This window comes from Lycorma delicatula, chromosome 6 (assembly GCF_047948215.1).
Source record: "Lycorma delicatula isolate Av1 chromosome 6, ASM4794821v1, whole genome shotgun sequence".
NCBI classification, from domain to species: domain Eukaryota; kingdom Metazoa; phylum Arthropoda; class Insecta; order Hemiptera; family Fulgoridae; genus Lycorma; species Lycorma delicatula.
The window spans coordinates 86812601-86838424 of record NC_134460.1 but is presented as its reverse complement, the minus strand read 5'-3'; the positions used below and the strand labels follow the sequence as shown (position 1 = coordinate 86838424).

The window sequence follows — 25824 nt, the reverse complement described above, 5'->3', positions numbered from 1 at the left end:
TTATATAAAAGAATAGAGTAGATAGCTGTAAGTGGGTGTAAGCCTGTAGTTACCAGAGTAAAGTAAATAAATTAATTAATTCTGTAACATTATACTGAGAGTACTTTGAATAATGTTTTACAGTAATCTTTTAAACCTTTTTTTTAGAATCCTTTTGAAAATAATAACTGTTTTTTTTATTAAGAGCATATTATCAGTGGCGTTTTATAGTATATAGGTTAAAAGATATTTTTATTATCTTATTATGCTTATCAGTCTTTGGTTCCGGCATTGAAAATGATAAAAGGTGAATAAGTATAGTTTGTGGTTTTTGTACATAATAATATATTTATGCTGTTTTTTCTTTATCATTTTGTTTGATTTGTGACTGTGAATATTAAAGGTAACTAACTGTTCTTTTTCATTTTCAAAACTTTCTTTAATATGAAACTAACACTAAATGAACTCCATAACTTTGTTGTTTTTAAATATGTCATTCATTTTTTTTAGATTATTGAACATAAAATTACAAAACTGTACTTGAATTCTATTTATTAATTAAATTCTACTTATTTTTAATTAATATTTTCTGTGTTTTATGGTAAACTGGTTTTCAATGCTTTTTATTGTTTAGTTCATATTCCTTGTTTTTTTTAAATATTTGACTAAAAAAATTAAATTTATGAATGCACCTTTACACAGTCATTCATTTTGTTATATATATATATATTTGCATACTTAACATTTACTTACATTCATGAATTTCTTTTATGGTTCTATTGTCTTGGTTTGTATAAAATTTGTTTTGGGGATAGTGAATAAAGTAATCCATAGTTTATTTCCCTACAAAAAATAAATTTAGTTGATAATATTTAACCTATAAATTCTTTTATTATTATTTTATGATGACCATACTGATTTGTCAGCACTATCTGTATTTTCATATTTTGATTTCATTTTCATAATCAGAGACATCACTTCTTATCAGCTGGTCCACTTTTAATAAAACTTAAGTTTATTTTTTCTTTGCTCTAAAGCAAACTTAACTAAATATACTCTAAATATACTTGGAGAGGAGTACTGTGATTTGATCAGAAATGATTTTTCACCATTCTCTCTCTCACTTGAATATAATTTTATTACAAATGAATACTAAGATAATTTAATCTACATGAAATTCTGAAAAATTTTTATTTAAAAAAAAATTTCTTCTATCATTGTTATCATCTTATAACTCAATTATTCATTTATAACCTTCATACAATTGATTCTTCATTGCTGATTGATTAATAATCATTCAGCTAGTATATGATTCAGAGTAAATCTGCTTGACATAATCTGTTCTTTGTTTATTGCATAAACAAATTTATTTGAATATTTATCTATGTTGTATATAACATTACAATTATTTATACATTACTTATCATTTTTGAGTGATGCTTTTCTATTGTATCTGAATTCCATACAGTATAAAGAAAATTAATTTTATTTATCATCATCTTTATTATTATTTGTTTGTGCTTTCTTTGTCAATTAAGACCAACTGGCCAGCTTATTAATTATTAATCAACTAAAAGGTAATTTCTAATTTATACTAGTTTTTTACTTGTGCATTTATGGAGCATACAAATTAATCTGAACGTAGGTGATTTTTTGTTTATTTCTATGTTGTGGCTACACTGCTTGATAACACCCATTCATTAAGTAGTCAGTGTAATGTGAGAATTATTTCTTACATTATAACCAATCTTCATGTTATAAATAGTGTTCTGTGAAAGTTTATTTCATTTTTTATTACAAAATCATATTTTCAAATCTTTTGTTGTCTTGAATATATAATAATAGAGACTTAACTTCAAGCAGGCACTCACAATTTTTTTCCCTTTCTGAACATACCAGTATGACACAACAACAAATAGCTTTTGAGTATGGTGTTGGACTAGAGACGGTGAATACTGTTTTAAAATAATTTAAAGAAATCGGTTCCTTTTCATCTCAAAGGCAAATGGTGCCATAAAAGAAAAATTATTCCTACACAGGATTAGTAATTAGTGAGAAAAAGTAAACTTGATCCAAATTTATTTGCTGTGGACTTAAATCAAGAATTAGCAGCCAGTGGAACAGATTTACATGTGACAACTGTTAGACACCGACTTCTTGCAGCTGGACGGAAAGCTCGTTGGCCAGCTAAAAAGCTTATTGTCCAAAGCACATGCTGAGGGAATAAAGAAGACTGGAAAAATGTTATCTTTTCCAACCAGTTACATCTTTATGTTACACGGCAAAGGGTACCAAACGATAGAAAAGCATCAGATGAAAATACATCACCGGCTCATATCCAACAATTAGTTAAACATTCTCAGAAAAAAAGTTTTGTTGTTGTTTCACATTTGAAGGCTCTTGTCCATTACTTCAGTAGGTGATAAGTTGTAAAGTGATGGATTTATAAATATTCTGAAGAAAAGGGTTGTTACACAACTTCAAAAAAAATTCTCACAAGGCAACAAAGTATTTTAAAAAGATCTGTCACCATGCCATACTACCAAAAAAGTGGAAAACTTTTTTGAACAATAAACATTAAAGTGCTTCCATGGCCAGGCAACTCCCCCCCGACTTAAACTTAGTTGAAAATCGTTGGGCAATAATAAAAAAATGACTTCCAAAAATTAATTGTACAATTAAATTTGACCTCATTAAAGGAATAATATTGGTATAATTTCATGCTAAAAAAAATCAATAAGTATATATTATAGTTGTTGAATCTATGCCAAATTGCATATGTGAAGTGATTAAGAATAAAGGACATATTAATTACTAGATATTCACAAACTGTATGATTTTTCCTAAATGAAGTTACTTTTTATTAAATAACATCTGTGATCTGTGTTCAGACTAATTCGCACACTACTGTATATATATATCTTACTTTTATTTCAGGCAATGAGTGCGCAGATAATGCAGCAAAATAGGCTTGTTTTCAGCCTACTTTTACCAGTTGCATTGCTCCTAACGATCTTGTATATTTCCTGAAGAGGGTAGTTCATGAAGAGTGGCAGAGGGAAAGGGGTAATACTATGAACAATAACTTCCAATTAAGAACTAATAATAAATCGTTGGGAGAGCTTCCTTTGAAAAGCTCCAGAAAAAGGTATTCAGCCCTTCAGAATTGAATTATATACTAGAGTTCATAATCTCAGAATATAATTTAACCGCTATGTCATTTGAAAGTTCTGAAAAACAACCCTCAATTCCCTTAAAAATTACCCTTCCATACTTCAAAACAGGGTAGGAAACAATTTTATTAGATATTTTTTAAATCAATTGTTGGGGAATATATTTTATACTAAAACACTAGGTAATATGTATATACATATATACATACATATATATATATATATATATATATATATATATATATATACTTCTGTGAGTCTCTATCACTGTATGAGCTGGATTTGAACTGAATGATTAGAATCAATCGAATGAATAATAATATTACAAAAATAATATAATTAAATTTGCGTTAAATAAAATAATATTAAATAAATTTAAAAAATTTCTGTTTAACAATAATGGACTTCCCATGAGGACTGCATGTGAAGCTGGAGTAGTGAGGTATGCGAGCACCTCATGGAAGACTAGACCAATCATAACTGTCAACTGGTAACAAACGGAGTGCCCCCTCCTGTTGCACTGTTTTATTATATAACTTACATGCATATAAATATATATATATATATATATATATATATACTAACCGGCCCGTCTAGCCAGAACCTGGACCCTCGGGGTTCAGATCAGCCCAGTGGAATCCGGAGCTGACTCAGGGCCTCCCAGAGTCAAGGGGCCCACAGCCGCAGAGCTCGCCATTCCCATCTACCCAGAGAGCTGCACCCCATGAACCCCCGTACTGTACATTATCCTCATTGTTGTGAGAAATACAACAATTTTATACTGATAAATATAATATAATATAATTTAATATATAATATAATTTTATACTGATAAATAATAATTGTAGTATTCAGATTTATAGAAACCTGAAAAAGAAACTAAATTACAAAAGACAGAATAATAGTAACTATGGTAATTAAAGTACGCACCTCTGACAACGAAAAATTAATAACTTATTTCTTTGCCATGGTGGCAGAAATATAATAATGAAGTAAAAGGATTAATCTATTTTTTACTTAATGAGTTTTTTAGAATTCCCAACTTCATCCTCCTTGGTGGCAAAGAAGTAATGAATGTTTGTAATATCTTCTTAACCTTCAAGGAAGCTAGGACCTCAGTCGATAACTTAAATCCTTCCCTGGGATAACACGAATGTATCCTGCAAATTTGAAAGTAATCGGTCGGTTGGTTCTCGCGTGATGCGATAACAAACAAAGAGACAAATTTTCTATATGTATACATTTCCGAATAACCGTGATCTGTTAGATCGAGAGTGTACCTGATGCATGCAAAAGTTAGCGTTCAGCCTACCAACAAATACCCCTTTTGAATATTGATATTATGTAAGCATTCCACTGCACCATCCAAAACAGCGCCTCAGGGGGACCCCGTTTGTTACCAGTCGATGGTTATGATTAGTCTAGCCTTCCATGATGTGCTGGCATACCTCACTACTCCAGCCTCACACGCAGTCCCCACAGGAAGTCCATTATTGTTAAACATATTTTTTTTAAATTTATTTAATATTATTTTATTTAACGTAAATTTAATTATATTATTTTTCTAATATTATTATTCATTCGATTGATTCGAATCATTCAGTTCAAATCCAACTCATACAGTGATAGAGACTCACAGTTCATAAATTCAATTCATTAAGTTTTTGCTTCAACCGGCAAATCTACCCCCTAAAACATGGATAAAAATTTGGTTGTGATTGATCGAATAGTTGTTTTGTTTATCCCTAACAAACAAAAACCTTCTTGCACTTTATATATTGTATAATTTTTTTATTTTTTTTTTTATGAGAAGTATTATGAATCACTTTATAAAAAGAATTAACTTCGATCGAACCACTCCAGTACCAGTACTCTTATTAAAAGATTAAATTAGTCGTATACGCTTTCGAATATTGCATTTTTAAATTCAAATGTGTATATTTCTATTAATTTCTTAATTAGTTTTGATTAAAAAATATTATGAATTTTAATAAGTATTTTCTATATATTTTGTATTTTTTTTATACTCTTATATCTAATAAGTATTTTAAATTTTACAAGTTTACCCGACCAAATTGCCGACACGCAATTGTGTTAGGTCAGTTCCAGGTAGGAAGAATTGGCGGAATTTTGTTAGTACGACTATGAATTTTCGAATACCTGAGGATGTGGAGTAAATAAGAAATACTTTTTTTTTTAAATTGTTAGAATAGAAATATAAACATGGTTTAACCTAATTAATGACTGTTTTCAAGGATGAATACATTTTCTATAAAAAAAAAGATTGTATAAAAAAGATAACCAGTAAAGTATTTTATTTATTTTTTTTTTATTTTTTTTTTATTAGTAACTTAACCTCTTGTGGGATTTTATTTAGTCAGTAATTCATATATTAATCTTCACCTTGTTTTGTTTTAATTGCAGCATAATTTCTGTTATGGTATGAAAATAACATCTCTGGATTCATATTCTCAAAACAGCCAAACAGGATTTGTATATTTTATTAGGAGATGGCACCAAATCATATTGTTTCTGTTGCTGTTGATGTCGGTAACAGTGTCGAACTTTTTAAATTAAATAAAGATGAAGAATTGGCCAACACAGTAAAGATTTTATGTGAACAATATAATATTACTTATGTTGAAAATAAATTTTCACTTCAATTTACCCATGACCAGAGCGGTAAAAAGTTTGGAGCAAAGTATGTTACAGAAGAAAATAAAGTTAATATCGTTAATGGAACCGAATTAAAACTCGTTTACTCTCCTTCAGAAATATCCCGAATGATATATAATAATTTACAAAATAACGGTGATATTTGTTGGGCTTTAGAAAAATTAGCCGGTCACATATACGACCCAATATTTGCATTGGTAGTGTTTCCTTTGTGTTATCCTGTCGTAAATCAATTTTTAAAAGATGAAAAACTTCCTTCTAGTCTTTTATGTTATTGTTTACGGGCACTTCTTGGTTTTTTAGAATTTAATTTAATTCAAGAAGTCGAACCATCGCTTATTAAAAGATTAATTAATAACATTACCAGTGAGAACCACGTCGAAAACTGTCTCATGGAAAACTCACTTAGAATATTAAAAGTGTGTTTAACTAAAGATCACTATCTTTTAATCACTGATTTGATTGATATAGAAGATTTAACCCCGCTTCTTTTGGACAGAGATTCACCGATTATTCAAGAATGTACTTTAGCATTAATAAATGCTACAGCGCACTACTGCCAAAATGATTCAAAAAAATCTGATATTCTAAATAAAATGAATTCTTATAATTCTCGAAAAATGATAGCATCAAATGTTTTATATCCTGGAGCTGAACCTAACTGTGATCTTGCACAACAGTTGTATTTATATCAAATTCATATATTAAGTTTAAACTTAGATCTATTAGAACCATTTTTAATAGACTTTTATAAACTACCTGATGCTGAAATAGTCCCTGAAGAAAGGAGACATTCAGGTTTTGAAAACAGGGCCAGTGATTTATTTTTAGAATTTAATGTAGAGAGTACTGGAACTTCTAGTAGAAATAGTAGATGTTCTAAAGAACTGCACGCTAATGTAAATACCAACAGAATAAGTGACCCGGGCAGAAATGAGGGTATGTACTATAACAGGAATCAATTAGTATTAAGTTTTTTAAATTTAGACATTAATGAATTCGATAAAGACACAAAAGGCATTAAAGAAATGCCAGATGTAAGACCTATTAATAAATTAATATATAATTGCATAATATATTTTTCAAAACATTACCGTAAAAATTATCAGTGTTCATTGTTCGTTGAAGGATGCAGAAATTTTATAATTATATGTAGCGACGTTGTAAATTTAATACTGTTTGATGTATTACACGTTGGAGATCCTCCTATACCAGAATCAACCGCTTATATACCTTTAGTTTTCTACGCCTCGTATTTACAACCATTTATGGAAGAATTATTTTGCGTTACGATGTGGCTGTTTGAAAGAACCAAAAGAGAAATGAGAGCGAAAACGTATGATGATTATAAAAAGGTAAACTATATTTTTATTGATTTATTTTTATTCTTATATATATATATATATATATATACTCTTCAGTTTCTTAAATTTATTGTAGATTTTATCAATCGATTTTAAATATGAGTAGTAATAAATAAGTTTAATTTACTAAGCATTTGGCACCGTTGGTATTAATACAATTGTACAAATTAAATTTCCACTTACCAACAATTTAAAAAGTGTAAATCCTAGTACTTTCGGAGCTGTTACTCTATTTTCAGGTATTTTCAGGGATGTTAATTTAAATTCAAATCAATAATCGTTTTTAAAATTAAACTGTTTTCTTCATTGATAATAATTGTATTTTTGATGTTATTATTGTAAATGAAAAATAGTATTTTTGATTGTTGTTGTTGCTGTAGCTGTTGCCGTTGCTGTTGCTGTTGCTATTGTTGTTATTGTAGTAGTATTATTGATATTGTATTTTCTTTATTGATAACCATAAATTTAACAACGAAGAAAATACTGTAATTACAGAAATGAATTCTTTATTTTTTTTTTGTCTTCAGTCATTTGACTGGTTTGATGCAGCTCTCCAAGATTCCCTATCTAGTGCTAGTTGTTTCATTTCAGTATACCCTCTACATCCTACATCCAACATTTTGTTTTGTAACAATTTGTTTTACATATTCCAAACGTGGCCTGCCTACACAATTTTTTCCTTCTACCTGTCTTTCCAATTTTAAAGCGACTATTCCAGGATGCCTTAGTATGTGACCTATAACTCTGTCTCTTCTTTTAACTATATTTTTCCAAATGCTTCTTTCTTCATCTATTTGCCGCAATACCTCTTCATTTGTCACTTTATCCACCCATCTGATTTTTAACATTCTCCTATAGTACCACATTTCAAAAGCTTCTAATCTTTTCTTCTCAGATACTCCGATGTCCAAGTTTCACTTCCATATAAAGCGACACTCCAAACATACACTTTCAAAAATCTTTTCCTGACATTTAAATTAATTTTTGATGTAAACAAATTATATTTCTTACTGAAGGCTCGTTTAGCTTGTGCTATTCGGCATTTTATATCGCTCCTGCTTCGTCCATCTTTAGTAATTCTACTTCCCAAATAACAAAATTCTTCTACCTCCATAATCTTTTCTCCTCCTATTTTCACATTCAGTGGTCCATCTGTGTTATTTCTACTACATTTCATTACTTTTGTTTTGTTCTTGTTTATTTTCATGCGATAGTTCTTGCGTAGGACTTCATCTATGCCGTTCATTGTTTCTTCTAAATCCTTTTTACTCTCGGCTAGAATTACTATATCATCAGCAAATCGTAGCATCTTTATATTTTCACCTTGTATTGTTACTCCGAATCTAAATTGTTCTTCAACATCATTAACTGCTAGTTCCATGTGAAGATTAAAAAGTAACGGAGATAGGGAACATCCTTGTCGGACTCCCTTTCTTATTACGGCTTCTTTCTTATGTTCTTCAATTGTTACTGTTGCTGTTTGGTTCCTGTATATGTTAGCAATTGTTCTTCTATCCCTGTATTTGAACCCTAATTTTTTTAAAATGCTGAACATTTTATTCCAGTCTACGTTTTCGAATGCCTTTTCTAGGTCTATAAACGCCAACTATGTTGGTTTGTTTTTCTTTAATCTTCCTTCTACTATTAATCTGAGGCCTAAAATTGCTTCCCTTGTCCCTATACTTTTCCTGAAACCAAATTGGTCTTCTCCTAACACTTCTTCCACTCTCCTCTCAATTCTTCTGTATAGAATTCTAGTTAAGATTTTTTATGCATGACTAGTTAAACTAATTGTTCTGTATTCTTCACATTTATCTGCCCCTGCTTTCTTTGGTATCATGACTATAACACTTTTTTTGAAGTCTGACGGAAATTCCCCTTTTTCATAAATATTACACACCAGTTTGTATAATCTATCAATCGCTTCCTCACCTGCACTGCGCAGTAATTCTACAGGTATTCCGTCTATTTCAGGAACCTTTCTGCCATTTAAATCTTTTAATGCTCTCTTAAATTCAGATCTCAGTATTGTTTCTCCCATTTCATCCTCCTCAACTTCCTCTTCTTCCTCTATAACACCATTTTCTAATTCATTTTTTAATTCTAATTCTTTAAATAATATTAAATTCACTTTAAACAGAGAAAATAATAACAATATTGATTACCTAGAACTAAAATTTAAAAAAAATTTTATCACTAATAAAATCGGTATAGACATTTATAGAAAGCCCCCCCCAAAAAAAAACAGAATACTCTAATTACATTCTAAATCTTTTCATCCTTGGAGTTAAAAAATGGCAACCTTTAATTCATTAATTTATAGAGCATTAAAATACTTAAAATATGATAACATAAAATTGAAGAATGAAATGAATATTAAATACATAGCTTTAAATAATGGATATAATACTAAATTAATAAATAAATAATTATACACCAGATAAAAAATAAAATACACATAAAAGACAAACTAAAGCTAACGAACTATAATATAATAAAATTGAATATAATATAAATTATAATAAAATATTTAAAACTTTTAAATTAAAAATAGCGTATACAACAAATAATAAAGTATATAATTAATGAAGACCCTTCTATAACAATAAATCAAAATAATAATTACAATTTAGAAAAACAAGGAGTATATAGTCTTAATTGCGAAAATTGTGACTTAAAATATATTGGAATGACAAATCTCATTTGCCATAAGAATTAAAAAACATATTAATGGTATTATCAAAAGTAATAAAGAAAAATCTAATTTCGCCAAACACATTTTAGAAACTGGACATAATTATAATCCCAACGAATATATTAGAATACAATAGTAATAATTATAAAACCAGTATATTAGAAAAATTTCATATATATTTAAATAATAAATTGATGAATGAACAGGTCAGATTCGATAATGATATCCTTTATAAGCAAATTATAAATTATGTAATAGTTAATTATTAATAGGTTGTTAACATTTCATTTAATATTAAATCTAATAATAGTCGCAAACATCTTACAAACATGACGTTACTGTTTTATTGACATACGAATTAATTTTATTCTTGACGGCCGACTAATTAATAAAAATATCAGTTTAATTTTAAAAACGATTATTGATTTCAATTTAAATTAACATCCCTGAAAATCCCCGAAGATGGAGTAACAGCTCAGAAAGTAATAGGATTTACACTTTTTAAATTGTTGGCAAGTGGAAATTTAATTTATACAAGAAATAAGTTTCCAATAAAATTTCAACAATTGTTTGAATGTTTCATTAACTACCTTCAACTGTAAAAACATTTTTTTTTTTTTTTTTTTTTTTTTATTATCATATATAGATGAAAAGCTTTTATGATTGGCTTGTTTTCCTTAATCTGAAATCGAACTAGGCCATTTAGTTGGACTTAAATTTTTGGGTCAGAAAGATGAAATTGAAAATTATGACTATTTTCACCGACAGTTAAGTTATAAAAAGAAGTTTACCCATAAGGAATTGTACCAAAAAATAATTATTTTACTACCTTAAAAGTTTAATTTATTGAAGAAATGGCTGCCACTTAGATGGCAAAAAAATTATATTGAAATATTACGTAATCAGTACAAAATGTTCCAGGATAAAGCTATAAAATCGGAACTAGTGTCGCAATCTCGTGGGCGAGTTAATACTTGTTGAGAGAACCTTGTGAATAAAACCAAAGCCCATTCAGTTTGGATTAGTGATTCGTGTTGTAATTCTAATTTGTAAAAGTTGTCTGTTTTTCTACTGGTTTCCTGTTTTTTTTGTCTTTTTTTACCTATAGTAGGATTTTTAAAATATGGAATAACATAGAAACAAATTTTTCTTTCCCGGCTATACCGATTTACGCAAATGCTGCTATAGTTATAACAGGAAAAGTATACAGATCGGTCAACAGAAAATCTAAAAAATTGATACTTTTTTTAGTTTTGTCCTTTAAGAAGACATTAAAAAAGATTAATAAAAAAAATAGACTTAAATAATCGACGGAAAAATTTTTAATCCGGTGCTCCAAAGTTCAATAAATATATTTTTGTCAGACAGATGTTTGTGCATGTACGTATGTATACTTGTACGTATGTATTGGTCAACCCGTTGACCAATTTTATTCAAACTTGGTAGAAGAAAGAATGTATTCAATTTTTTCAAAAACTGGAAAAAGAAGTGGAGGATTTTGACCGAAATAAAATTTCAAATGTTTATTGCTGCACTTTAGCGAAACATTCTTATAAAATTTCAAGTTTTTATAACAAGAGTACAAATTACAAAATACTTTTATTTAATATTCATCCCTCTCCAAAAAATGACTATATATATTTTTCTTTTTTTAGCTATTTCTTGCTTCAGAAAAGAATTTAATTGGAGATTTTGCATCTATATTTTCTACATCAATAGGCCTTTAATCACTACATTTTTTCCATCCCACTCCAATGGTCTGTGGTAATAAACATTTTTTTTTTAGTTAAAAAAAAAATTATTTTAAATTTAAATCTTGCAAATTTCTCGTTGCATTTAAAATGTAAAATTGTAATTTTTCTTAACCCTTGCGCTTTAGTATTCTTGAAAAAAAAATTAGCTAAAAATATTCAACCCCATCCTAGAAAATTACAACTTTGTATTTAGTATGGCTATATCTTTATATTTTTAAACAAAAAATTATTTTCTAAATTTATTATCATCACTTGGAGATCATTTTTTTAAAAAGTAATTTTGCTCTAATGCTTCCCCTTGATTATGGAAACCCCAAAATTGAAAAAAATTTCGCAATTTCAAATTTTTAATACTCAAAACATGTATTCTGTTAAATAATAAATTCACTAAAATAATTTAATACTCCTCCCCTGACTGATGAGCAGCTCCCAAATTTAAAAAAAAAAACCTAAATTTTGTTTTTTAATTTATTTAAAATCAATATTTTAGTGAATATTTTAATCATTAAAAAGATCCCTGAATCATGAGCGCCAAATTGTCAAAAAGACGAAAATATATTTTTCGAAATTCTAATATTAACCTTAAAAATTTTGGTTATTGCTTTATTTTGTTGAGCATCTTGGCTTCAAAAATTAAAATTAAAGGATTTAAATATAATAAAACAAGTAATTGTATTATTTAATATATATATATTTTTTAAATAATTACTTTAAAATATATTACGTAACCGGGAAAGATATGCGATTCATTGCCGGCTCGTTTTTGCTCGAAAAGTGCTACAGAAACGTTTGAAATGATAAAATAATCACATGGCGATGAAAACTATGTCTCGTTTAAAAGGTCTGCTTGTTTTCGAGATGATTGGGTTCGAAGACGATGAGAGAGTGTTGAGACATCGATCGCGCGCGTGAATTACTAGACGCTGTCTACCGTGCGTGAATTACTGCTGCTGTCTACCAAAATGTTTTGAAATGTTTATTGAATCGAATTCCTTACATGCCATCGCATTTTCATAAAACCATTGATTGGTCTTGTTAGATGTTGATGACAATGCGCCAGCTCGTGCAGCCATCATGTGCAGTAGCTTCTAGCCAAACGTCAGGTAAAAGTGCTGAACCACCCTACCCTACATACTCTCAAGATACAGCCCCTAAGGACTATTTTCTAATTTCTAAAGCCGAGATATTCATAAAGAAGGAGCGGTACTAGTCAATAAATTCTTTAGAAGAAAGTGTTAGAAACATCCTAAAGGCGATTCCAAAAGAAGACTTCAAAAGGCTTTTGACGACTTTATAACTGATCCAAATTTTGTATCGCGTTGAAAGGAGACCGTGTAGAAACGTAAAACGAATTATTTTTTCCGATACTTTGTCTTTATAGCCTCAGTCCTGAAACGTTTTGTACAGACTGTGCTTGACACATACATTTTATAAGATTAATACCTCATAACGTTAGTATTATTATAGATTTGAAATCATCTTGCTGGTGAAGGTAACACTCCTTTATAATCTAATAAATCTGTCGTCATTGCCATCTTCTTGTAAGTTCACTGCAGTGTTTTGTAAGTGGTCGTCCCGCAATCCTTTATGAAAATCTTTTACATGGTTTTCAGCGTGTCTCCAAATTTTTTCTAGTCACCTATTGTTACGCGGTTTATGGCATCTTCCAATAACGTTTTTACGTTATTTATTTGAAAGGTACTGCTTTTAAATGCCACCTCACCTTTTATGTCGTTCAAATTTTGCTCGATTGGGTTATACTGGCACTGATACGGTAATCCAAACTACTTCATGCCCCAGTTCTGTTGCAATGTCGTCAACTCATACTGTCTCTGTGTTCATATTTCATATTTTCTCTGTGTTTAGTTTATATTTTCTCTGTGTTCATTAACAATAGACTGAAATTCGGGAATTATGTAAGAAGGATTGTGTAGTATTTTCCTATCTTTTAACCGTTAAACAGTATCCGCCTTTTTGTGTTGGTCATTGGCACTTTCTCTTTAAGCGCAGAATGATAGTTGGCGTTATCCATCACGATAACACAGCCTTCTTCCAAAAATAGCAACAAATTTACGAACCATTTTCGGAATGTATCACCGTTCATTTCTTGGTGGAAGCCCCCCCTCCCCCACCGTACGCTTTGACTGAAAAACGAGAGCGCAGTCTTTTACAAAACCAAGTTCATAGCAACCAGCGTGGCATATAATTAAACGGGATCCTTTCCCAACCGAAATCTTAAGGCCATCACTGCTTGTTGAATTCTGCCAGATGTATATCCTGAAAAGATTCTGGTTTACCCACGTTTCATCTAGGTAAATTATTGGTTGAGAATTACTTTGCCTGATTTCGTGCATTTTCCTTAAATATTTTACCCGAGAGAACAAGTCATTAAAAATTTTCTCCTGTCATTACACTTTTTTCCTAAGCGATTCAAAAGAATGTTCACATAATTCGCCTTTGGCTGATGCATTTTCATTACCTTCACGACAAAAACTTTTTACAGTACGCACTGATAACATACGTGGTTGCGGTCACTTCCTGCGTTGCATTAAAAATCTCCTTAATAGTAGTAGTATTAGGTATGCTGTGCACAAGTTCTTTTAAATAATTATTTTATCATTTTTTTTAGATTGTTTCCGCAGATGTGGACTGTTTGCTGCCATTTTAACTCGCACGCTTACGCAGTTAAAATAAGGTAACTTTCACAATTAAAGATCAGCCGAAGAAACTGTACGTCTGATTGATATAAAACCGTAATCTGGACTGGTCGAAATTTTATTACAAAACAAAAGTTGCGGATATGCGGTGACAAATATGATGTAACAACGTATTGAAATAGTAAATATGGACTATTTAAAATAACAATTAAACTGAATAGTATTATTGATAATTATTTCAGTATTTTATTTAACAAAAGATTTACCTCTGTACGTGACTGCTACTCAATAATAATGCAAAAAGGAAAAAGTAATTCGATTGCGAAATATATGGAAAACCACCTACAATTTTTTAGAATGAGATAATCTTATTGGGTACGTAAAATACCTGAAGCGAGGTTATTGAAAAATTTTATTCAATTTTTGTGATTTAATTATCTGCTAAAAATACTATATTTGTGGGTGGATTTATTAGATTTCTGATGCGTAGTTAATGATAATGTGGTGATGTACTTGCCGTATGCGCTTCGCGCTGCTGCAGAATACGACTGGAGGGAGCATGATGAGGAATTCGCGTGACTTTCACCCGCAAGATGATTTCAGATGTATTATAGTAACCAACTGCCACTTGCTGTGGAATCCACTCAAAGCAATTTTGGCATGTAGGCTTGTATAAAAGCTTCCAAAAATAAATGTTATTACTTTTGATAGGCTCAATCAAATTTAAAAACAAATATTTATATTAAAACTAATTCTTTTTCTTAAAAGTATTTGGTTTGTCTGTTATCAAATAATTTTTAAAAACATTTCATTGTTGTTCAAAGCTTCTACCATCTGGATGATAGTAAAATTTCAAAAAAGTAACTTTGGTTGGTTTTACTGGATCAAAAATGCTGAATTATCAATAACATATTCTGAACTGATGATTTCAAAAATCATAAGATTGGTCTTTAATAAAAATATACACAATATAATTTTTTTTTTAGTTTCACTCTGCTGTATTAAATCTAAAATTTTAAGTTGAAGTTTTGAATTCAGTGACCTTTTTTAACATGAAAATCTTTTATTAATTTAAAAAATAATGCAAAATGTTTTATCTAGATCTGAACTTAGGTGTGGAATTTCAAAGTTTAACTTTTTCAGTAAGGGAATGAATGGTTTTTTCTAAGGAATAAAAATAAAGTGGAAACAATCTTCTTTATCACAATTTGATAGAGGATGAATTTTGTGTACTTTTCAGCTCTAGGTCATAATTAAATATATATATTATAATCTGTGTATTTGATTATGTATTTATTTTTAAAATTTGACCTGTTACATTTTTTCTCAAGGTAATAAAGGTAATGGCACGCCAACTGACAGAAAGTCTTAGAGCACAACCAAAACTATTTAGTGAATTAGAATACATACTGAGAACATTTACATATTCTGCAGTTTACGAACAGTGGCAAATGGAAAAAAAAGCAAAACAACAACATTTTATAAGAACCTCGACTGCTGTCAACGAATTAAGAAGTTCTCTTAAAAAAGAACTTACTGAGATAATAAAAAATCAGCGAATTAATTATATTATGAAAGGTAGCAAGTTTCCTGTTTGGGATTCACAACGTAATCAGGTGAAATATTTAGATTCAGTATTTTCTTGATAATTTAATTTAAAATAAGAGGCTGTCCATAAAAAGCATAAAAGTATTTTTTATGAGCTTCGATACCCTCTTCCATAACTTAACCTTTTTCCTTATTCCAAAATATCATCATGATTAATTAAACCCCACTTCACCACCTTTTAATAGTAAAAAAACATTGCATGCTGAAATAATAATAATTACGTTAATATTAAAAATGTTAAGTAAAAATCAGTTTTCTAGATGTGATTAATAAAAATTTAGAGTACAAGACATGCTTAAAATAAATATTGTTGAATAATTTATAAATATTTTATTTTATTTAATGAACATTTAAGTCAACAGTCCAAAAGAATTTAAGTAAATGTAACAGTACAATTTAATTAAAATCATTTATTACAAAAATATACTTTATATTGTTGATAAATATGCTTGCCAGTTATAAATTTAATATTTCTTAGAGCCATTTAATATACATTTTTGTTTAAAACTTAATTTTTTTATAAAAAATAGTAGTAGTATTATAATACTAAACTATATGAGTAATTTAATTTTGTTTAGCACAATTAATGTTTATGTATAAAATGTACAAGTTAACATATTTACGAATACATACGTATATTCACACACAACATAAAGAAAAATTTTTTTGTAAGATTTTGAACAATAATTTTGTATTAGAACATTTAACCTTATACATTTTGTTAAACTTTATAAATTGTTATAACAACTCATTCAAACATTCAGTTATTGCATTTTGAAAATCTTCTGCATCATTTACCATCAGGCAATGTATAGAAGAGAATTCTGCTGATTTTTCACCCTCTCTTTGCAACACTAATTTCATGTTGGCCTGAAAATATTTATCATTAATCGCACATCTTCCACAAAACCTTTCTTGCTTCAAAAGCTTATTTGTGTTCATCATTTTTATTTTACTATTGTTATACTTTGCTCATGTATACATTCATATTTAGTTGCTTCTTTGTTAGTTAACAGAATAGTCAGTTATTCATTTTAAATGTTAAGCAGTACTAAAAGTTATTAAAAGTAGTGCTAGTTAATTTCTGGGCTGAATAGTACTGTTATTATTGTTATCATTATTTATCTAGTAAAACTTACTTTTCATCACCATCATCACAGATTAGGTCACTGACCTGTTCTGGCTTCTTTTCAGTGTTTTCTAGGTTTTCCTCAATCATGCCTACCAACAGGTGCATATAAAAAAGACTGCTTAGAAATTCTTTTATCTTGCATTCACTGCAGATGCTGCTCCCATTTATTTCTACAATGGCGTATTTCATTGTTAACACTAAAAATCCCCAAATCCTGACAAATTTTCTCATTCCTCATCCTACCCATCCTTGTAACACCCTCAAACTCCTCAAAAAGGACATTTCTGCAGCCTGTATCCTACTTATATCCTTACTTTTAGAGACCCATGCTTCACTGCCATACAGAGGCATTGGAACTGCTATTACCTTATACAGTTTTAACTGACTTTATAAGGATACTCGTCCTATTTCTGAGGTTCTTCTTAACAATACCACACATCGATTTAAACTTGTTGGTCTTCATTTCAATGGCATTGCTATTGTCATAGGAAATGCAACAGCCCAAGTGTGTCAAAGAAACACACTTGCTCAATTATTTTATTATTGATCACAACATTTGATCTTACAGTTTCCTTCCCTTAAAACTAAAATCCTTGGTTTTAGAAGGTGAGACCTGGCTAGTACACTGTTCTGTAACTTTACAAAATTTAAAAATGTTGTATTTAAACTCATCCTCTTTCATCCCCGCTTTCAGCTAAAATAGTCATATCATCAGCAAATAATAAATAATTAACATAAATGTCATTAATTGAAATCCCTTTTGAAGCTAATTACTTCCACAAACGGATCACGTCATTAAGATAAAGATTAAATAAAACGAATGATAATACGTCATTAAGATAAAGATTAAATAAAACTTTACTTTTACCATATAAAAAAAGCTCATTATGAGTCAAAATTTCTCACAACATTTCTCTATTAACTCAATCAAAACCTTTAAATAGATTAATAAACACATTATGTGTTTCCAGATTATACTTTCTTCTTTTCCCAACAATTTTCTGAAAGAAAAAACATTATCCATGCAAGACCTACCTCTGCAAAAACCTTTCTGTTCTTTCAGCAATTTTACCGCCACTATTGCAGTCACTCTTGAAGCTATTGTTTTAGAGTATATCTTACAACTGGCATAAAGCAACGAAATCCCATGATAGTTGCACAGACATCTCTCTCACTCTTCTTAAAGATTGGTTGGACAATAGCTTTCTTCCAGTCTTCCAGGATACTTGCTTTGGTCCAACATATATTCAAGAAATGTAAAAATCTCAGCCTCAACCAAAACTCTCTACCAACCCGGTCCACTTCATGCTTTCCTGTTATTAACCATCTTCAAAACTGCTTCCAACTCATCCAGAGTAATCAAATTCATACTACCTGATTTATATGCTCACATCCACAAAATTCTCTGCAATTAATTTATCATTACACCAGAGACTACAGTAATAATGCAACCACTTCTCTTCTTTAATCATGTTTAACATTGCATTATCCCTTTCATCCTTTTTTAAGACTGAGGATTTTATATGCATAAGTCTGCCTCCCGTGCAAGTCGTGCTCTAAGGAACTTACAAACCTCCCCCAAACTCATCATCCAGATTAACCAATCCATTTGTGCTCAAGACTATAAATTGCCATTATTTACTACTATCCCTTTATTTAGAAGACTATTACATTATCAGTTTATTATTACTGTTACCCTCATTTATTTATTCATGAAATTATAGTTATTGTTGTAGTACAAATATTCCTTTTTTGTCTTTTGTTTTACTCTTTTTATCCCCACTGCACAGGATGTTAAACATATCCTCTTTATCTTTATTTTAAAGACCCATTTTTTTTTCTGCTGTCTTTCACATCATATCAGTAATAATTAATGCTATATTACTTCCTTATGGAATTATTTTATTAAATTTTTTACGCCTTATATGGAATTATCTTTTAATTATAAAACAGTTCTAATTGTACCTCAGAAAATCACAATATGCAGCAAAAACTATCTAATGTTTTTTTTTTTGTGAGAGACGACCACATAAATGTGAACAAGAATATAGATGTGAAATATACATAACAGAATTTTGAACATATGTATGTACCATTCATACATACGTATGTATCCACTCTTTACACCTAAGCATGACAATCGATTTTGATTTGTAGAAATGTGTACTTACTTACTAGCAGTAACACAGACTTGTAAATGTTAGGCTTGTATTTAAACAAGACTATTTTTTAACATTTAATTGGGTTGTAGAATTTTGTTAAGTGCTGCAATTCCAATGAAATAATTAGTTACATAGAATGATACATTTAAAATAAGTTTTAAGTACATTACACAATTTAATAAATTATGCTATTGTTAAACTAATTTTTAGAAAGTGAAAGACAAATTTTGGTTTGCACGGCTTTCATCACATAAAAAACATTTATTGTATTCAACAAATATTACTGAAACTGAGAATATGAAAACTGTACTAATAAAGGATGTAGAAGATTTTGTTGTTGGTGATAAGTGTCCACATTTAAAGGAATTCAAGTTAGTAAATGTTTGTCAGTAGTATTTATTTTTAATCCTATAGTAAAACTAATATTATAACTACTATTAGTACTATTGCTACAACTACTGTTCCTACTAATCATAATGTTAATATTGCTTAATGAAATTTTCAATTTGAGATCATTATCTCTGTAATTTCTTTTACTATATCTTCATCATTTTTCCTCCTTTACCAGATTCCTGATCAGCTGTAATTACTGAAATTATGTAGTAATAGAATTTCTAGGTACAAATCAATGTAAAATGTAGTTTCTTTAAATTACATTTATTTACCATATTACAAGCTTATTTAGATTATTAGATGTAAACCTAAAGATATTATATGCCATGTCAAGTCTACTCAAGCCGGCCTCCATGGTGCAAGTGGTAGTGTCATGGCCTTTCATCTGGAGGTCCCAGGTTCAAATCCTGGTCAGGCATGGAATTTTCACACGCTACAAATCATTCATCTCATCCTCTGAAGCAACACCTAACAATGGTCCTGGAGGTAAAAAAAAGAAATCTGGTTAACCTGCACACAGGCATGACTATCTGTCAAACTTGAATTTTGCAGATGGTCAAATATATTTCTGTTTACTATTAGACTGTGTATAAATACCAATTTAATTATTAGAGTGACAATAATTAGTATTGGATACTATATATGATCATTAGAATAGTATAGAATTACTGAACATAATAATAATAGTATATTTTAAAAAAGTAAGAATTATTTTAATTTTTTTAGTACTTTCAGAAGTGTTTTTACTTCATAAGAGTCCTCATTTGGGATATGAAGCTTATACTAGTAGTATTTTAACTATTTTTTGAGTTTAATTAATGCACACATAAAGAGTGGGTCTAGTCCAGATATAGATACAGTTAAGATGACTGTAGTTAGCTTAACTGATCCCAAAATCCAAAGTATATTGTTAAAATATATTTAACAATACATTACTATGTTGCTTTACAACATCTATCCAGCCTTTCTTATGGTTCTAACACACACAAAGCACCTGAGGTACAAGAGGCATCAGTCAGAACTGCTTTCTCTAAGAGCAGTGATGTTCACTGAACAACCAGTCTCTGTGGTGAATGGAGTGAATTCTCACTTGTAGGTGAGAATGGGATGCTTGTTACATGGGATGCTTGTTACTCTTAAGAATGTCTATCTCATTTTTGGGAGTCACTTGTGATTCATGTCAGATTGCCTGCAATCATTACCATTTAATTTAATTAGCACTGGCACTTAACAAGCATATATTGACTACATAAAGTACTTAAATATGCATTGTTAAAATGATACTAAAATCAAATTAAAAGTAATTATTACTACTTAATATTATACTTACTTGAATCTAAAATTGATACTGCAGCACACAGAGATTTGTTGTAATAGCTATTAAAACAGTTGTTTTCTTTCTCATATGTTTTCTTAAATATTTATTTTTTTATTGTCTATACTCTTCAAATTCATTTCCTAAGCATTTTTAAGAAATATTACTTATTTGTAATGTGTACTGCTACTTTCAGCTACTGCCTAGTTATTAAATTTATATGCATAATCTTCATAGATTATGTGAATCTTTCCAATGCTTTGAATCTTTTATGTCAATGCTATGAACAGTGTTCTTAAGCAAGTGAATCTTTCATTCACTTGCCCAAGAACACTGCTCATAGCATTGACATAAAAAAAATCACTGCTCCTTACTTAAATTAAATAAAAAATAATTAAATATTTTTTTATATCCACCTTACCAGCAAAAAGTATGTTTTCTCGAGATCTCTCGGTTTATTTCAGACCATCACCAGAAGATAAGAATAATATAAGTCAAAAAATTAAAATAATTACACAGTCATGACTGTTTAAATGTCAAAAGTATACTAAAGACAATATAGTGAATTCTGGTGAAATAAAATAGAATTGTTATCAAAAATGATATTTTAGTTGTTTATGATTATTATCTCTTTATATTTGTATTTAATATGTATTTAAATAATTTGTCTTCTTTAAAGAATTTTTGTTCATTAATTAAATTATTATGGTTACAATATATCTGGAATTTCTCTAAATTGTGAATTAAAATGTTTATAGGAAATATCTAAAATTTTTATAAAATTATTTTGATTGTATGTATGACCATTATCTAAGATGTGTTTAGCAAAATAAAAATTTTCTGGTTTATTGTTTTTAATACTATCAATGTGTTCCTTTGTGCACATAGAAAATTTACGGGTAGTCATATCGATATATAACATATCACAATCTTTACAATTTAGACTATATACACCTTGTTTATTAAATTTAGAATAGTATTATTTAATGTTTTATTATAATTATTATTAATATATTTAATTAATTTATTATTTTTAGTATACACCAGTGTTAATGTCAATTTTTTGTAAAATGTTTCAATTTTTTGACTATATGGTGTGTATTAATTTTTTAAATATATTTTTTCAGTTTTTTTCTGGTAATAATTTTATTATTTATTCTATTATATAATTTATTTATTGTGTTAGTATTATATCCATTTGGTATCGACAATATTTTTAATTATTTCAGTTATTAAGTTGAGAAACTTTATCATATTTTAAATAATGTATTGCTCTGAATAAGAGTGCATTAAAAACAGCCTTCTTTTGGGACCATGTATGAAATGAAATGTAGTTAATTATTGTATCATTTTAAGAAGCTTTACAAAATATTTATAATTTTATTTTTTTATTGTACATTTTTTTATGCCTAAAAAATTTAAACAAAAAAATATTTACATACGTATTAAGTACAAATATAAAGAGATAATAATCATAAACAACTAAAATATCATTTTTGATAACAATTCTATTGTATTCCACCAGAATTCACTATATTGTCTTCAATCACAGTCATGACTATGTAATTGTTTTAATTTTTTGACTTATATTATTTTTATCTCCTGATGATGGTTTGAAATAAACCGAATGATCTCAAGAAAACACATTTTTTGCTGGTAAGGTGGATATAAAAAATGTTTAATTATTTTTTATTTTATTTAAAAATGATCAGCAGAAACCATGTTTAAGACATTTATCCTTGCTTAAACCTATAAACTTACTCATTCTGAACTCAATTTTTCCAGCTCATTTTAATTTGTATTCCCTTCAAATATATATTACACAAGTTTGTTTGAACAACATTTCTGACTATGTGCAAGACACATCATCATCCAGCAGCACTTAGAAAAAAGATTAAAACTGAACTCCAATGGAACATTAAATGGTGGTTACATTACCATTTCTTATTCCTAGAAAAGCTGGTCAGTTTTTCTGTTCTCCTACTTATTTTTCAGGAATCATCCCAGTTAATGTTAAAGTACCATCCTAAGCATGAAAATGTTAATACTGTTTCAACTGGAACTCCTTCAATTAAAGGGCAACATTACATTTTCTACTTTTATTTATTATGATCATGTTTGCAATTATAAACTGAAATTCACGCTTTAGTTTTTCCTTATTATTTATATTTTTATTTTTTAGGAGTCGAAAAGAAAAACATGAGAATCCATTGGGCTTTTCATTGATATTTGATAAAAATGAAGGTAAATCTCTGGATTTTATTACAAACAACAAGAAAGTATATGAATATTGGGTTGATGCATTAAATTCACTTTTCAGTAAGAATTCTTTAATCAGTTATTTTGTTCATAAAATTATATTATTTAGAAATATTTTGACAAATACTATAACTATTGTCACTTAAAATTAACGTACTTCTTCACAGCCTGATAAAGCAATATGTAATGAACTATTTTTTACATATGGGAGGGATATGCACCTCTGAAATGAAACAATTTATTCAACACTCTTTAAAAGTATTAAGATATCCATGCTAAGCATGAATGTCTGCACTGAGAGATGTCATGTTAACTAGGCTGCATGATTTATTAAAGTAGATTTATATTATTAAACATTTGCATAATTCCAGAAAAAAAAATATTCTTAGTTTATCTACAAAATTTTTTAAGATGAAATTACTTCATGTGACTTAGCATTAACAGTGACTAGAATGTTTCTCCTACTTAAGTAAAAAAGTTTGTTTTTTTCAAGAAAAAAGGTACCAAAGATAAAATATTTTCGCTTTATACATTCCCTATCAGCAGTCACATTTATAATCTTCAGGCAGACAGACACATCTGGTTCTTGAAGACAATCATCAGTGATCACTTGTGATGTAATAAGGTTATGAATTCAATGTAAAACTTTTTATGTAATATTAAAACCAAACACTGGCTGTGTTTCAATGATGGAACCAGAGCCTCCGCTCTGGTTCCATCATGCATGAATGATATGTGTACTGTGCAGTGAATGATGCTTTATTATCATACCAGCACGTTCTGGCAGCTGAAAGAATTGTTTTTTATTGAGGGCTTAATGGTGTATCAACTCTATATGCCTGCTTAACTGTAATACTAATAATATGTTCTTATTATTATTATTATTTTCCAACATCAATTGAATAACATTCAAAAATACAAAATGCAATACTTGATTTCAATCAAATAATTAATTATAATATTAAAAGTTATGTATGTAGAGTAAATTATTTAAAATTAAAATTGATTGTATACAAAGTCTATCAAACACATTTCTTAAAATTCAACATATACTGAATCTGTTCAAAAACTAACTATACATTTTCTGGTATTATTGTTTACATACATTAGTGTTTGGTCCAAATTCCCTAATATTTGTACTGGTAAACAGATTTGATAATGTAATTTTTTTATTTTTAATTATGTAAAGTGTTAACAGATGTGCTATTTGATCATGAGTTTATTAGAATCTGTTAAATTTCTTAAAAATAAATTTGGCATGAGCTTTGTTTTCAAAATAATAAGATATACCCTCAGTACTTTTTTTTACTGTTACTTTATTTTTATTTTTTTAATTATTCTATTTAGCACAAGAGATAAGTTCATCTTAGTTATATGTATAATATATGTATGTTTATTTTTTATTTATTCATTTTTATTTTTATTTTTTTTTTTTTTTTTAGGACGTAAAATGAAAAGTAATATGTTTACAGAGGAATTGAATAAATTACTAGATATGGAACTAAGAATTAGACTTTTAGAAATAGATGGAATTGACTGTCCAAGTGAACCTCCACCTATTCCACCTTTACCAGATAATTTTGATTTTACAGAACCTGAAAATTGTGTAATGTAATGAAACTGAAGAGTAATTCCAAAGTCATGAATTTAATCTGTCTTAAAAATTACATTGTCTAAACAAAACATTAGACTTAGTTGTATAAAGTAGATCATAAATGAAATTTAAAACTAATAAATCCATAAATTCCTTCAGATCTTTCAGTAACTATTTAAGTAACGATTTTGTTTCTTAAGAGCATATTTGATTAGCTCTAACATTGCAACCTCAATTCTTTTCAAATTTTGTAAGATTTGTTGGGTAGACACTTTTGTAATTTTTATGCAAGAGAAATAGACATGTTACCTTTTCCTTAAAAAACACATATTTGAAACTTAAGAAAACATGATGATTCACATAACTGTATTACATCTATTAATCTGATCCTTCAAGAAAATTAGTACTTATTAAAAGCCAATACTATATATTTGGATTTTTGGTACATTTTGGCACCAAATACCGCGGTTTCTTTTTGATGTAAATTAAAATCATAACCAGTTAATCAATATAAATTAACTACCATTAAAATGTTAAATGCTGTATATGTTGTATTTGTTGTAAATGTTTTAATTTGAATTTGAATTTTGAACTAAATTTCTGATTTAGTTATATGTTTCTCTCAAGTTGTGATATTTTTTGTAAGTATTTAAGGAGTTAATTGTCTCCTTAAATGTAATTTGGTGAGAAGAATTTCATTTATATCATCAAATATGGCATATATTACCATATTAAGAAATATTACAGACATTTCTTTAGATTTATGATGGGTAGATTGAGCAAAGTAGTGTTAAAATTCTTTTTAAAAAAATGTATAATAATGTTTTGTGGAATGCTGTCATATTGCGCTAATTATCTGTAGTAAAAAAATATTAATTGAAGATCTAATTGATTCCTTTCTAAAATTTTAATGATCGGCATGCAGAAGTATTTTGCAAAATGCGAAGCTGTAAGCTTATACAGTAGCGCGCAGTTTTAGGTAAAGTATATTTCTTGAAAATCCTTTTTTTAACAAATGTAAAAAACAATGTAAATCTTATCTTGATATCAAATAATGAACTAA

At 28.6% G+C, this 25824-nt stretch overlaps 1 protein-coding gene across 1 annotated transcript; it reads left to right on the top strand.

Annotated features, from left to right (window-relative positions):
• Positions 1-272: 272 nt before the first annotated feature.
• Positions 273-25245, top strand: LOC142326718 (engulfment and cell motility protein 2-like). Its single transcript, XM_075369364.1, has 6 exons — positions 273-382; positions 5577-7183; positions 15630-15914; positions 19411-19571; positions 23091-23227; positions 24610-25245. The coding sequence occupies exons 2-6, from the start codon at positions 5663-5665 to the stop codon at positions 24780-24782; spliced, it is 2277 nt and encodes a 758-aa protein (XP_075225479.1). The 5' UTR covers positions 273-382; positions 5577-5662; the 3' UTR covers positions 24783-25245.
• The last annotated feature ends 579 nt before the right edge of the window (positions 25246-25824 follow it).